Source organism: Perognathus longimembris, chromosome 24, assembly GCF_023159225.1.
Source record: "Perognathus longimembris pacificus isolate PPM17 chromosome 24, ASM2315922v1, whole genome shotgun sequence".
NCBI lineage: Eukaryota > Metazoa > Chordata > Mammalia > Rodentia > Heteromyidae > Perognathus > Perognathus longimembris.
Window position 1 is genome coordinate 7,707,109 of NC_063184.1, and position 15,869 is coordinate 7,722,977.

At 40.2% G+C, this 15,869-nt stretch overlaps 1 protein-coding gene across 1 annotated transcript in view; it reads left to right on the plus strand.

The window, feature by feature from the left end:
- Prss12 (serine protease 12) overlaps positions 1-15,869 on the plus strand; it is a 67,439-nt gene that overhangs the window by 32,799 nt on the left and 18,771 nt on the right. The window contains exons 3-6 of the mRNA XM_048333367.1: positions 5,078-5,256; positions 8,218-8,359; positions 12,886-13,082; positions 15,395-15,536. Coding sequence (XP_048189324.1) covers positions 5,078-5,256; positions 8,218-8,359; positions 12,886-13,082; positions 15,395-15,536 — 660 coding nt within the window. The remainder of the gene's footprint in view (positions 1-5,077; positions 5,257-8,217; positions 8,360-12,885; positions 13,083-15,394; positions 15,537-15,869) is intronic.

Here is a 15,869-nt window from a genome sequence, read left to right on the forward strand (position 1 = left end):
TAATCTTAAAGTAGTTGTATAAAGGAGCTGCCATTTAGTTTGGTTTCTTTTTGTTGCTTTCAACTGTATTTATTTTGTCTTTTCTTTTTTGGTACTGGGGATTGAACCAGGACATTGCGTTTGCTAGGCAAGTGCTTTGCCACTGAGCTACATCCCAGCTCATAGAGTTGCCATTTAACAAAGCAGTTAGGCCAGCTTTGAGCCAAGCTCCTCAGATCTTAGCCTCCTGCAGAGCTAGGATTGTAGGCATGAGTTTTGAATTGTTTTTAGTAGTTGGATGAATCTCATCCCATCCTGCTCGATCCAGTCCTGGTGTAGGCACAGAGTCCCCCAGCCTCCTCTCTGTGGCTGGTTGTCATGGTATCATAGTGCTGTGTTCAGTTGTCCTGTCTCCCTGTGCTTTTATCCTTCCCTTCACCCCATTGCTGTGTAAAACTGTGTTTCACCTCATGTCTTCACAAGAAAAGGATAAGCATAGTATAGTAAGATAGTTTGTGAGATGAGACATTCAGGTCACTTTTATTTTAGTATCTTATTGGAATCAGTCTATTTTGGTAAAAGTTATCATCAATCTCTTACTATGCAAAATTTATAAATGAAACTTTATCATAGGTGTATATGATATGCACAGGGCTTGGTAATATCTGCCCTTTCAGGTATCTGCTAAATATCTTGGGACATCTTCTCCATGGATACAGAAGGACATTATATATATACATATATGTGTGTGTGTGTGTGTGTGTGTGTGTGTGTAAAAGCAATATGGAGGTTCCTCAAAAAACTAAACATAGACCTACTCTATAACCCAGCAGTTCTACTCCTGGACATTTACCCAATAGAGCACAAACAAGGCCACACAAAAGCTACCAGCACAACCACATTCATTGAAGTATTGTTTACTATAGCCAAGATATGGAATCAGCCCAGATACCCTTCAACAGACAAGAGGGGTCAAGAAAATATGAATTCTACTCATCTGTCAGAAAGAATGATATTGTACCATTCATAAGGAAATGGAAAGACTTAGGAAAAATTATACTAAGTGAAGTAAGTCAGACTCAGAGAAACAGGTTGCATAGTTTCCCTCATTTGTGGTTACTAGAATGTGTCTATAAATCTGGGTGGTAAGCAAGGGGTTAACGATGAATTAACTCAAGTGTAATAGACTCTATGGAGAGTACAAATAGCATAATTCTTTAAAAAGACTAAGTCAATGCCCAACCAAATAAGTACCAGGACATGGGTACTCGCAAGCAGGGAGGGCAGGGCCAAGGGGAGAGGTAGAAGAATGAAAGTGGGTGGGTGTGGAATGTAGGCAAGGATTCATTGTATATACCACAGAACTGAGAAATATTTAAGGGAAGGGGTGGGTGGAAGGGATGAAGATGTTGCTTAAAAGATTATCCATCTATCTGTCTATGTATGATTTGTGCCTTTCTGTAATCCATGTGAACATTCTCTGAAACAACTGAAAGTTTCACTAAAAACAGTCCCATCAATGGAGCATTTAGAGTTTCTGTTCACTTGTTACATTTCCCACAGCAAAACAAAACAAAACACTCATTCAGGAAGTCAAGTCATTTGGACCACATCATCTGTGTTAGGACCTCTTTGATGTGCTCTCACATTTGTCCCCTGAGTTCCAGATATTACTCTTTGATATTTGTTGGAGGAGCAGGGTTGTTTAGAGCCACTGTTCTGCAAACATCAGAGAGAAATTCAAATGTCAGGATCTTACAATAATTTTTTAATGTTATTATAAAGGTGATGTACAGAGGGGTTACAGTTACGACAGGCAGGTAAAGAGTACATTTCTTTTTGGACGATGTCACCTCCTCTCTTGTTCAAATTTTAAAAAGTATTAACTACACACACAATATGATATTTCAACAGGAAAATCTATTTCTTTCCACAGCTTCTTTTGTGCCCCCTCCCCCACCGTAAACACTCCTTTATTCTTCCTTTTGTTATACTCTGTGGATTTTAAACAAAAAATTGGTCAGGTGATAAAAGAACAAATAAATTCATCCTAACTATTTGCTTTACTGGTAAAGATGTGCTTAATGACTAAATATTTCTGTTATTAAAAATATATATATATATATGTTGGGGCTGGGGATATGGCCTAGTGGCAAGAGTGCCTGCCTCATATACATGAGGCCCTGGGTTCGATTCCCCAGCACCACATATACAGAAAATGGCCAGAAGTGGCGCTGTGGCTCAAGTGGCAGAGTGCTGGCCTTGAGCAAAAAGAAGCCAGGGACAGTGCTCAGGCCCTGAATCCAAGCCCCAGGACTGGCCAAAAAAATATATGTGTGTGTGTGTGTGTGTGTGTGTGTGTGTGGCTGGGAATATGGCCTAGTGGTAGAGTGCTTGCCTTGCATACATGAAGCCCTAGGTTCAATTCCTCAGCACCACATATATAGAAAAAGCCAGAAGTGGCACTGTGGCTCAAGAGGTAGAGTGCTAGCCTTGAGCAAAAAGAAGCTAGGGACAATGCCTCAGGCCCCAGGACTGACAAAAATAAAATAAAAAATAACAGTGCTCTTAAATGCCACTTCATAATACCTATTAAAAGGAGTCAAACAAGATATTCCCAGACCACAAAATGGACTCTAAGATTTTACCATTATGGGGCTATCAAGACCATTTAGTCAATTTTAATATTTTGGTTGTAAATTCTTAAGACAGTTATGTCATGAACAAAATCATCAAGATAATAGAGGAAAAAACTAGTAGGGACTGGAGGCAATATTATTAGCAACCAGCATATACAAGTCTAAAAATTAAAAGGCAAATTGGAGGTGAAAACACAATTTCTAGAGTTATTAATTATTTTGACAAGTGATCACACCTTCATCCAACTCTAGGAATAGAGGAGATGATAGGAAGTTGAACTGTGAGAAAAGTAAATGAACTACAAATACATTTGGCTGAAGGTGTTTTCATTAGGGATCAGTTTAGCTGTCAGTCACCAAGACCTAATTGTAATAGCAGCGTAAACAATGTTAGGATAAAGTTTATTTCTCTTCCACGAGTTAGAAGCCAGTGGCTCACACCTGTAGTCCTAGTGACCCAGGAGGTGGAGCTCAGAAGGATTTCAGTTCAAGGTCAGCCTGGACGGTGAAGAGAGCTTCAGTTCCAATTAGGCAAGGGGATGTGGTGGCAGGTGACAGAGATCCCAGCATGTGGGGGAAGCCTGAAGATAAGGATGACTGTCCAGGCATGTGTTCTGAAGGAAAGCAAGACCTTACCCTAAAAATATCCAACAAAAAGCATGGCTTGAGGGGCTGGGGATATGGCCTAGTGGCAAGAGTGCTTGCCTTGTATACATGAGGCCCTGGGTTCAATTCCCCAGCACCACATATACAGAAAACGGCCAGAAGCCGCGCTGTGGCTCAAGTGGCAGAGTGCTAGCCTTGAGCAAAAAGAAGCCAGGGACAGTGCTCAGGCCCTGAGTCCAAGCCCCAGGACTGGCCAAAAAAAAAAAAGCATGGCTTGAGACATGGCACAGCGGCAGAGTACCATCCTGGCAAATGTGCAGTCCTGAGTTCAAACACCACAATCTTAAAAAAAAAAAAAAGAGCAAGAAAAGACTAGGGGTGGCAGGCACAACACTAGTTTGCTGAGTTGTATATTCCCAAGACTCGAGACCTTTTTGCTTGCTTTCTATTGTCCTTTTATTTATTTATTCTTATTTTGTGCCCATATTAGGGCTTGAACTCAGCACCTTGTATTCTTGCTTAACTTCTTTTCACTCAAGGTTGGCATTGCATTACTTGAGCCACAGCTCTACTTCTAGCTTTTTGCTAGTTAATTAGAGATAAGAGTCTCATGATCTTTTCTTGCCAGGCTGACTTTGAACCAGCAAATCTCAACTCTCAGTTTCCTGAGTAGCTAGAATAAAGCACAAGCCATCAGGATCTGGCCAATGTTAACAGTTATTTTTTTCCTTTAAAAAAGTTTCCTTTTGGAGCTGGGGATATGGTCTAGTGGCAAGAGTGCTTGCCTCGTATACATGAGGCCCTGGGTTCAATTCCCCAGCACCACACATACAGAAAATGGCCAGAGGTGGCGCTGTGGCTCAAGTGGCAGAGTGCTAGCCTTGAGCAAAAAGAAGCTAGGGACAGTGCTCAGGCCCTGAGTCCAAGCCCCAGGACTGGCCAAAAAAAAAAAAAGTTTCCTTTTTTTTTTTTTTTTTGGCCAGTCCTGTGGCTTAAACTCAAGGTCTTGCCCCCTCCCTTGGCTTTTGTTTGTTTGTTTGTGCTGATCCTGGGGCTTGAACTAGGGGCTTGGGTGATGTCCCTGAGCTTCCTTTTACTCACGGTTGGTGCTCTACCATTTGAGCCAGAGTTCTACTTCTGGCTTCTTTGGTAGTTAATTGGAAATAAGAATCTCACCACTTTACTGCCTTGCCTGGCTTTGGACCTTGATCCTCAGATCTCAGTCTCCTGAGTAGCTTGGATTACAGGTGTTAGCCACTAGTAGCTGGCTTGACTTTTTAATTCAAGCCTGGCACTCTACCACTTGAGTCACACTGGTTTTCTTTCATCTAGCACGTTAGGGAGGGTGGTCGGCTTCTCCTGCCCCAGCCATCCCCCTTGCCCTGTAGTGAGCAGGAAGGAGAGCGAGAGGCAAGGACACTTCCTGCAAATGACACTTGATTCCCGCTTCCTCCACTCATTGGTAACACTTAGTCATGGTGCAGTTGAACTGGGGAGATTTGGAATGTTCAGGAATGGATATGCTCATAGTTCCGCAGCACACTTGATGCACTGTACACTATAAGTGGACAGAACCATAAATCCAATGCTATGAGACCAACCAAGTCATCTAGAAGGAGAGGAGCCTGATCTTTAGTTTGGACAGCCATTTCCTCCTCGAAAAGAAGGGTAGCTATTTGAGAATACTGACATACATGATGCCAGAAAATATAAAGAAACACAACAAACGAGAAATACAGAAAAGCGTGAGTGACCCATGCAGTGAATTAATGATGTTTTTGTCAGAGACAAGACAAGGGTCAGAAAAGTTTGGTTGTTGAGCCCAGAATTCTTATGTTCTAACGCTTTCTCAGTGGCATCGCCAAGGCCTGGAGTCAAGCATATTTTGGGGAAGGATCTGGTCCAATATTGTTGGATGAAGTCCGCTGCACTGGGAATGAGTTTTCAATTGATCAATGTCCAAAGAGCCCCTGGGGAGAGCACAACTGTCTGCATAAAGAAGATGCTGGAGTGTCCTGTACCCCTCTAACAGGTAAGACTCCTACCCCAACCTCTGGTATCATCTTGGCAGCCCACAGCTTCTGTACTTCATTATTTGAATATTACTATTAAATGAACAGGTGAATATTTCTCCAAAATGTACCACTGTATATTAAAATTCGATCTTCATATTTATTACCTATTTTTTTTTTTTTGGCTCAAGCCTAGCATCTTACCACTTTGAGCCCCAGCTCCACTTCTTGTTTTCTAATGATTAACTGGAGATAAGGTCTGAGGGACTCTCCTGCCAGAGGCTGGCTTTGAACAATGATCCTCAGATCTCGGCCTCCAGATTAGCTAGAATTTCAGGCATGAGCTATTAGCGCCTGGCTCATTATCTTTTTCCTGAAATTTTCCCTTTAAAGTTTTATAAAGCCAGGTCAGAAAATGTAACTTTGTTGCAACATAAAGAACCCAATAACCAAAATAAATATGCAGTGATAAATCACAGAGATTTACTCTTACAGCTTTAGTTTATTCCCTGATGAACGAGTTTGGCTCTCAGAGTGTGTTTCTAGTGATATAAAACTGTACTGATGTGATTATTGCTTAAAGCACATTGCTAAGGAAACCAGATTAACTCAGATGAGCTCATTTTTCAGCGTATTCCCCATTTCAGCTGTGCCTGTCCAAATAGGTCATGTGCTGTAAGAAGGTCATGTCAGAGTAGAGTTGCTCCTGGTGCGCATACTTACATGTTTGGAGGCAAGAAGAAAAATAAAAAGGGAGAGAAGTTGGGTTGTCATAAATTTATTGTTTCTATGATGTGTTAGTTTTTTTTTAAAACTATTGTTCGTTGTTCTAAATAACTGTGTTTGTTACTATTATTAATAATAGGTATTTATTGTTATTAAGGTGTTGTACAGATGGGAGAACATTTATGATGTGTCATAGTCCTTAGTTCTATTGTTTCTGGGCCCATGACTGACTGTGATGATAGAGGAAGCATTTGGCAGAGGCCGCTTACCCCATGGCTGACAGACCCCGCCCTGCCCCTCCCTATTCCTTCTGCTAGGCCCTGCATCTTAAAGTTCCAGATCCTCCTCAAATAGTGCCACCAGCAGAGGGCCAAGGCTTCAATTCAACCACCAGCCATCATGGTTGGGAGGAGGATTTCATATTCAAACCAATAACATTTGGTGAAAAGAACAGGAAGAGAACAGGAAAAGAACAGGAAGAGAAAAAAATTCTGTTTACTCATTCAGAAAAACCAAGGTGGCTGCTGGAACTTCATGCCTATAATCCTAGCTACTCAGGAGGCTAAGATTGCAGGATCCACCTAGAAAACAGAAAACAAAGGGGGCATGATCTCCCTGATATATGACTATTAAGAAGGGGTGATGGAAAGACAGTAGAGACCAGGTCTGTGAAACCAAAAACTGCTTGTCAAATGGTATTTCCCACAGGATTGGGTCAGCGACCCAACATTATGTAACTAAAACTAAACAACTACTCAACATATAAAGGTCAAAAATTGACCTCTCAGTGGAATACAATAGTGCAAAAGCTATATATGTACGTTCATATAAGACTACTGTCGACCTATTGTCTAATGTCGACATTACATTTAAAGCCCTAGGCGAATTTTCTTGGGCGTAGGCCATGTGGCTATTGTCTATGTTCTTGGTACATTGTGTATTGTATATATGTCTACCTGACCTAGGGAAGGGAAAGAAAAACAGGGTGTAAGATATCACAAGAAATGTACACACTGCCCTACTATGTAACTGTACCCTTTTTGCACAACACCTTGTCAAAAAATTTGTGTTTAATTAATAAATTACAAAACAAACAAACAAACAAACAAAAAAGATTGCAGGATCCAGGTTCAAAGCCAGCCCCAGGAAACGAATCTGAGAGACTTTTAATTCTGATTAACCAGCAACAAGTGGTTGAACCCCAGCATTGAGTGACAACACCAAGCAAGAGCATTAGCCCCTGCACACACACATACACACACAGAAAAAAAAAAGAATTAATTTCTTAGGGGCCGATGAAATTCTAAATATGCATCTTTTTATCCACATGGGTACATACTGTGTTTTTTTTTATTAGCAGCACCGCACATTTCTAACTTATATCAGAATTCAGCAAGAATACTTAATTTCCTGCCACTTTACCCTTTTCAAAATGATTATGAACTTGTATTGTTGCTGTGATGACAATAGGGAGCATGTCACTGTTGCAGGTGGTAATTTATTATATGAGTAGCAAGCTCTTTTTCTAAAAGACTTTTAGTTGCTGTAAAAGATCCCAGAGTGTCATGAAAATTCTGACCTTTGCCCAAAATTATGTTTTATTGAGGGAGGGGAGGTGGATATTTTTGGATAGACATAGTTTTGAATCTACCTTTTTTGATTTACATTTATTTATTATGTGTCTATTTAGAAACTTTCAATAGAGTTCTCTGATTACTCATTATTAATAAAGATTTAGATTTCATATCCTTATTATCAATACAAGAACAAAAGCACATAAAGTCCCTAATTTTTATCATTCATGAATTCCCATGGAGTAATAAAGTATGGACATGGTACAATTTTCCTTATTCCAGAATAATTTTTTCTGTCTTCATAGTTCTATATTTTTTTGGTTTGCAGTTTAGAGTTTGAGCTATTTCCAAGCTACAGTGTTTTCTTGCTTTTTAAATATCAGCTTAGGCATAAACACAGCTTCGTTATAAAAAATTTCCCAATGTTTCATCTAGAGAAATCAGAATATGTACTTCAAAAACTATTTTTCTACTCACAGAGGAAGAGCTGTATGTTGCGGTAGATGTCAGAAACAACGCATGACGCCAGTCACCACTGAGAGAATAGGAATGAATACTTAGTGAAGAGCATAGAGGGAGGCCTGAGTTTGGTGATAGCTGTGGTGACATGGAAGGGCTGCTTTGCCTTTTTGCTTTTGGAGAATTGGTTTGCCTAGACCCTGCATCTCCTTCTTGTTGCAGATGGAGTCATCCGCCTCGCAGGTGGGAAAGGGAGCCATGAGGGCCGCTTGGAGGTGTACTACCGGGGCCAGTGGGGCACGGTCTGTGATGATGGCTGGACGGAGGCGAACACATACGTGGCTTGTCGACAGCTGGGATTTAAGTAAGTCTCGCTGCCTGAGGCAGCCAAATGCTAAGCTGTGTCTTCTATCCATTATCTGTGTTTTTTTTTTATCATATATATCAATCTGCCTATCCATTTGCCCATCCATCCATCCTCCCATCCATCCATCCATCATCCATCCATCCATCACATCTATCTGCCTGCCTGCCTATCCATCCATCTATCTATCTATCTATCTATCTATCTATCTATCTATCTATCTATCTATCTATCTATCTATCTAATGATATTTTCTAAGATGATAAATAACCATTCTTTGCCATTTTCATCAGTCAGCTGCTCAGCCAGTGGTGACTTCTAAGTTTAGGGCCTTTGTTTCCATGCAGTTAAGGACTTGATGTCCTTTGAGGTTCTTTACTATTGGATGTTGTTAGTTTTGACACCATGGTGTCTAACATTGCAGTTCAGCCCAGTGTCATTTCAGAGTGCGGTGATAATTATCACTGGTTTTTGAGAAAAATAGCACCCTTGTCACAAGATGAACTTCAGAACTGCCTTGCTGAGTTTTGCACTTTGGGCAGTGTATTGCATGTCATATGCACAATGCATTCCAGTGTGAGGACTGATGTTGGCTGCAGTAATGGCAAATGATGCCTTTGAGCAAATACTTGAAGGAAGCCCATGAATGCCCATTCTTTGTTTCCCATATTTCTGTGTCATGCCTGAAGTAGTGTTCTCCTGTCTAAATGATTGACATTGTTTCCTTTCAGCTTGAGATGAAGATAATTACAAATGTGCACTAACCTTTAAAAACCCTTTGCTGGGATAAACCATGTTTAAATACACAATTAAATAATATAACTTCATATACACATTAATTTATAAAAACAATATAAAAGAGAACATTTAGAAACAAAATAAAATACTGTGTTTAAGTATATATATATTTATATTTATAAATTAATATGTATAAACTTATAAATAAAAAGAATATAGAAGAGAAACTTGGAAAAGAAAAAACATACTATATCATTTTTCTCTTATACTCTAGTTATTATAATTTGTACATATAACTACATCTGTTCTAATAATGAACTTTGGAGTTGTTTGTTTGTTTGACAGTCCTAGGGCTTGGACTCACGGCCTGAGCACTGTCTCTGGCTTCTTTTTGCTCAAGGCTAGCTCTCTACCACTTGAGCCACAGCACCACTTCTGGCTTTTTCTGTGTATGTGGTGCTGAGGAATTGAACCCAGGGCTTCATGCATGCTAGGTGAGTACTCTATCACTAAGCCACATTCCCAGCCCCTGAACATTGGAGTTTTGTCTGCACTTTTTTTAGTCACAAGTCATAATGTAACCTAATGCCCACTAAATAGTCATGTCATAATTTATATAATATTCAAGTTAATTTTAGGTAAAGATTTATTTCATATTATATTAGCTATAAATAGTGCTGCTGAGGATATTTAAATAGGTATAATTACCTCATATTTGAAATTTATTGGGCACGGCTGTTTTGTTTTGCCAGTACTAGGCTTGAATGCAGGGCCTGGGTGCTGTGGCTGGGGTTTTGTGCTCAAGGTTAGGGCTCTACCTCTTTGAGCCACAGCTTCATTTCTGGCTTTTTTGGTGGTTAAGTGGAGCTAAAAATCTTACACTTTTCTCCCTGGGCTGGCTTTGAACCATGACCCTCAAGTCTCAGCCTTCTGAATAGCTAGAATTACAGGTGTGAGCCACCAGTACCCAGCCAGAAGTTATTCAATTATCAGGTCAAGCCAGGTGCTGGTGGCTTGCTTTCACCTATAATACTAGCTACTCAGGAGACTGAGATCTGAGGATCATGAGCCAGCCCAGGCAGGAAACTCCATGAGACTCTTGTCTCCAATAAACTACTCAAAAAGCCAGAAGTGGTGCTGTGGCTCAAGTGGTAGAGCACTTGCCTTGAGCAAAAAGAAGCTCAGGGACAGTGCCCAGGTCCAGAGTTCAAGCCCCAGGACTGGCAAAACAAACAAAGTATTAGGTCAAAGGGTATGAAGTTCAACCAGATAATTACTGACAGTTAACAAGAATTGCTTAGCACATATCATTTTATATTTAAGTGAGCCTGTTACACAGGAAGCTGTGATTTATTTACATGAATTCAGAGATTCATAAACCCCATTGTTTACCATATATTTTCATCATTAATGAAAAGAATTGAGTGATAGTAATTTTCTCCTCCATATCATATTATTTTCTTTCATAACTCTATTCAGCTTTTCTTTCATACATAGATGACTCACTAGTTCTAAAAGTGTTCTTATGCTGTGTAGCTGTTAGCATGTGCTATGTGTAGTTTACAAAGACACTTTTGAAAGAATACTGATTTGGAAAGAGAATAAGGGCAAATTTTGGGTTTCTTGGCACTAATAAAATACTGAAGTAAAATAACTTCCTGGCGCTGGGTACCAGTGATTCATGTCTGTAATCCTAGCTACGAGGGAAGCTAACATTTTAGGATTGCTCTTCAAAATCAGCCCAAGAAGACAAATGTAGAAGATTCCAACTCCAATTAACTAGCAAAAAGCTAAAAATGGAGATGTGGTTCAAGTGGTAGAGCATTAGCCTTGAGTGAAAAAGCCAAGCAAGTCTGTGAGGCCTCTCAGTTCAAGCCTCAGCTTTGGTATATGTATGTTATATATAACATGTCAGACACATGCCTTATTTTTCTAGGAAGATGGAACAAATTGAAAGTGATGGCAGAGGGACAAGGTAACAAACAGTACAAGAAATGTATCCAATGCCTAACATGTGAAACTGTAACCTCTCTGTACATCAGTTTTATAATGAAAACTTAAAAAAAAAAGAAAGTGATGGCAATATGAGATTTACAATTGATGTGTTAGTAAGATGAGAGGAGAGAAAATTAGGATTAAAAGGTGCATTGTTTTAAATGTCTTTTTTTTTTTTTTTTTTTTTTTTGCCAGTCCTGGGCCTTGGACTCAGGGCCTGAGCACCTTCCCTGGCTTCTTCCCGCTCAAGGCTAGCACTCTGCCACCTGAGCCACAGCGCCCCTTCTGGCCCTTTTCCATTTATGTGGTGCTGGGGAATCGAACCGAGAGCTTCATGTGTAGGAGACAAGCGCTCTTGCCACTAGGCCATATTCCCAGCCCCGATTAAATGTCATTTTTTAAATGTCATGTGGTCAAATGATTTTAATAAATGAGTGCATAGGAAAACAATTGGAGAAACTCATGGTAAATTAAGAGAGCCTTTTTGAGTCATGGGGCTTGAACTCAGATCCTGGGTGCTGCCCTTGAGCTTTTTGCTTAACACTAGTGCTCTACCACTTTGAGCCAGTTTCACTTCCAGTTTTCTGCTAGTTAATTGGAGATAAGAGTCTCATAGACTTTCCTGGCCAGCCTGGCTTCAAACCATAATTCTCAGATCTCAGTCTTGTTGAGTAGCTAGGATTATAGGCATGAGCCACCAGTGCCTAGCACTTTTTATATTCTTAATGTCAAAATAATAAAAGCATTAAGTGAGAGAAATGACTGACATGAAGCTTATTACTAATAGATGAATTACATTGACTTGTAGAACACTGTAAAGATGTGTGTGTGTGTGTGTGTGTGTGTGTGTGTGTGTGTATGTGTGTATGTGTGTGTGTTTGCCAGTCCTGGGGCTTGAACTCAAGGCCTGGCCACTGTCTCTGAGCTTCTTTTGCTCAAGTCTACCACCCTACCACTTGAGCGTACCACAGCGCCACTTCTAGCTTTTTCTGGTTATGTGGTACTGAGGAATCGAACCCAGAGCTTCATGTATGCTAGGCAAGCACTCTACCACTCAGCCACATTCCCAGCCCTGTAATGATCTTTTAAGCGAACTGATTTCTGGAAGCTTGGCTATTTTAGGAACCAAAGGAAAATTGAAAGGAGGATGAGAGAGGGTGCAGACTGATCTAAAAAGTTTTATACTTATTTTCAACTTCACAGCATATAATTCTTTATGCATGTATATGGCATAATAAATAATAGAAAGTCAATTGGATTACCAGTGTCAAAGTTGATAAAAATGAAACTTACATGTAAAGCTAAGAGTATGATCACTGTTCTGGTTTTCATGGACTAATATCAGAACTTTATTCTGGGTTGGGCCCCTGGCTTTATAATCACTGAAGGAACATGCTTTTCATTTTGGAGAAGAGAATGAATACCAAAGAGCTGTAAGGGAGAGGATGAAATGTCATGAGCTCAGAAATCTCATCAGAGGCCAAAATCAGACAGGCAGTTCCCAGGGATTCTTACAAAGGGAAGTGGAAATTAATCACCTCAGTTGAATGGTTAAACTGAAGACAGACACAAGAACGAATCCCCCATTAGTTAGTTACTTATGGACTCAATTAGAAATTATTAAGAGGATTAAAACGTATGATGAAAGCAAACACCACTCTGAGTCTCCAAGGTAAGAAAAAGATCGAATGCTTGCCCTCTGAAATCATGACGCTTAATTAGTTTGTTTGTGTTATGCTTCCCTGAAATGCAAGGCAGCAGTCGTGTGCAGAATGTTTATTTCATTGCCACAGATATGGCAAACAAGTCTCTGCAAACCATATTGAAGAAAGCGCGGGGCCCATATGGCTGGATGATGTGAGCTGCTCGGGGAAGGAAAACAGTTTCCTGCAGTGTCCCAGGAAGCCATGGGGCCACCATGACTGCAGCCACCGAGAAGACGTGGGCATCGCCTGCTATCCTGGCAGCGATGGGCACCGACTTTCCCATGGTGAGTACTCGTCGCTGCTCCTGAGATTTTCTAGTTCACAGCTGCCCCATCTCTAATCACTGGCCAGAGCATGAAGTATTCCTCATCCTTGGTACTTTGCTTACAAGTTGGTTTCCCAAGAAAATAATCTTTGAGTCTTTCCACAGGTGAAACCTGTACTCTCTCTCTCTCTCTCTCTCTCTCTCTCTCTCTCTCTCTCTCTCTCTCACACACACACACACACACACACACACATTTTGTGACATGGAAATCTTTCTCATGGAAAGTGTTTATAATCGCATGTGTCTAAAAGATGGAAGAACCAGAAGTATCTATTTAGCCATCCCCTGGTTACTTATTTTGATTTTCATTGATCTTGAGTCATAAGTCTTTGCCAATACTGGGATTTGAACTCATGGCCTCACATTCTCTCTTGGCTTTTTCATTTAGGGCTAGCATTTTAATGATTTGTTTGCCCAGGCTGGCTTCAAACTATGATCCTCAAATCTTAGCCTCCTGAGTACCTAAGATTATAGACATGAGCCACTGGTCCCTGGCTAGGCCTTGATTTTATATAAAAACAAGATTGTTCTCTTCCCGCATTTTATTCTTCTCTAGTCCTGAGGTCTGTTCAGTCTTTTTCACCAGCTATCTGTTGCTTCTTCAGAGATCTCAGTGGGGTTCTGAGTGGATTCATTGGATTTAATAGCCCCTCTTTCTAAAATACACTTTTCTAGAAAGTTCCCTACCTGGTATCTTTCCTGTTCCCAAATTATAATTTTTTTTTCAGACTCATGTTTGGATAACAGGTAACTAGTTTCTCTCATAGTCCTGGGATAATTTGGAAAGATCTTCAAACAGCAATTAAGCATTCTAGACATATTCTTAATGTCTGATGAAAAGGGCAGAATAAACATGAATAAAAAATATAGAGGAAAGTTGGGTGCTGGTGGCCCATGCCTATAATTCTAGATACTCAAAATGGTGAGATTTGCAGGAAGCTGTGAAGAAAAGTCTGAGATTCTGTCTTCAAAATAGCAAACAACTGGGCTGAGAGGCTGAGTGGAATTGGGAGAGTTGAAGGGAGAGAAAGATGAAAGCATGGCATTTATCAGTGTATTCATAACTTGCCAGGTTGAATTGTAATCTTTTGTATAGCTGTTTAAAGATAATAAAAAAGAAACAATTTTAAAAGCTTAGCTGGAGGCTTAGCTAAACGGGGAGAAGACCATTAAAGTAAGCAAACTGAACATGCAAAAGGGCCTAAATTCAAACCTCAATACCAGCAAAGACACAAAGGTAGAAGGAAGTGTTCAAGACACTTGCCAAGATAAAATCACAGTTTTATTATTATACATCTATGCAACTATGGTATGTATCTCTGCATGTGTGAATAGATGTTCAAATAGTTATAGGTAGGCCTTAACTTTAATCTCAGGATTGACTCATCTTCTTATTTATTTATTTGTTTGTTGGTTGATTGATTGATGGAGCTTGAACTCGTAGCCTTATACTCTCGAATAGCTTTTTTGCTCAAGGCTGGTGCTTTACCTTGTGCGTCAGACCTCCATTTTTGTCTTGTTTGCTGCCTAGGGGTTGGGAGTCTCTCAGATATCTCTGCCCAAGATTGGCTTCAAACTTCAAATGTCAGCCTCCTGAGTAGCCAGGGTTATAGGTGTGAACCATTGATGCCTGCCTCTGTTCATAGATTTTCTTTTTAAGATATGAAGTAAACACAACTCCAGGTTAATATTTTTTTAGTATTTAAAAGCTCATTCATTTAACAAACAACTAATAGTTTTTCTTTAGATACCAGGCAATGTTTGGAAGGCTGGGGACACAAGGTCAAGCAATGTGAGCACCTTGACTTTGGAATTTCAAAATACATAAAAATACATAGAAGTGAAGATAGATTTTTTTAATTGCTATCTCTTCTTTTCCTCCCTCAAAAATTGTCCAGTTGATTTTATATCTGCTCTTTATTTTATTTATTTATTTTCTTGGCCAGTCCTGGGCCTTGGACTCAGGGCCTGAGCACTGTCCCTGGCTTCTTCCCGCTCAAGGCTAGCACTCTGCCACCTGAGCCACAGCGCCGCTTCTGGCCGTTTTCTGTATATGTGGTGCTGGGGAATCGAACCTAGGGCCTCGTGTATTCGAGGCAGGCACTCTTGCCACTAGGCTATATCCCCAGCCCTATTTTTTTTTTAATTTTTGTTTTCAAACTGATGAACAGAGAGGTTACAGTTTCATATGTTAGTGCTATTTTGTGAAGTCTCATGGTTTAGCATAAGTTTGCTGGTTTGGCTTTTCTAATACTTTTGAATCATGACTAGGTTTTCCTATCAGACTGATGGATGGAGAAAATAAGAAAGAAGGGCGAGTAGAGGTCTTTATCAATGGCCAGTGGGGAACAATCTGTGATGATGGATGGACTGACAAGGATGCGACTGTGATCTGTCGGCAGCTTGGCTATAAGTAAGAAAACTCATTATTTGGATTTTTTTTGATGACCATTCTGATTTGTTTTGAGGTTTGTTCTCATTAGACTTCCATATAAAAGCAGTTAGTTTCTGTCTTTCTTTTTTGGCAGTACTAGGGTTTAAACATAGGGTCTTATGCATAGTAGGTAGGGACTCTACCACTTGAGCCATGCCCCCAGCTCCCTAAACCTAATGCCACTCAGTTGAAAATGTAGGCAGTATATTTTCTTAATTAGGAAGTATAAAGAAGTAACAAATAGGGGCTGGGGATATGGCCTAGTAGCGAGAGAGCTTGCCTCGTATACATGAGGCACTGGGTTCGATTCCC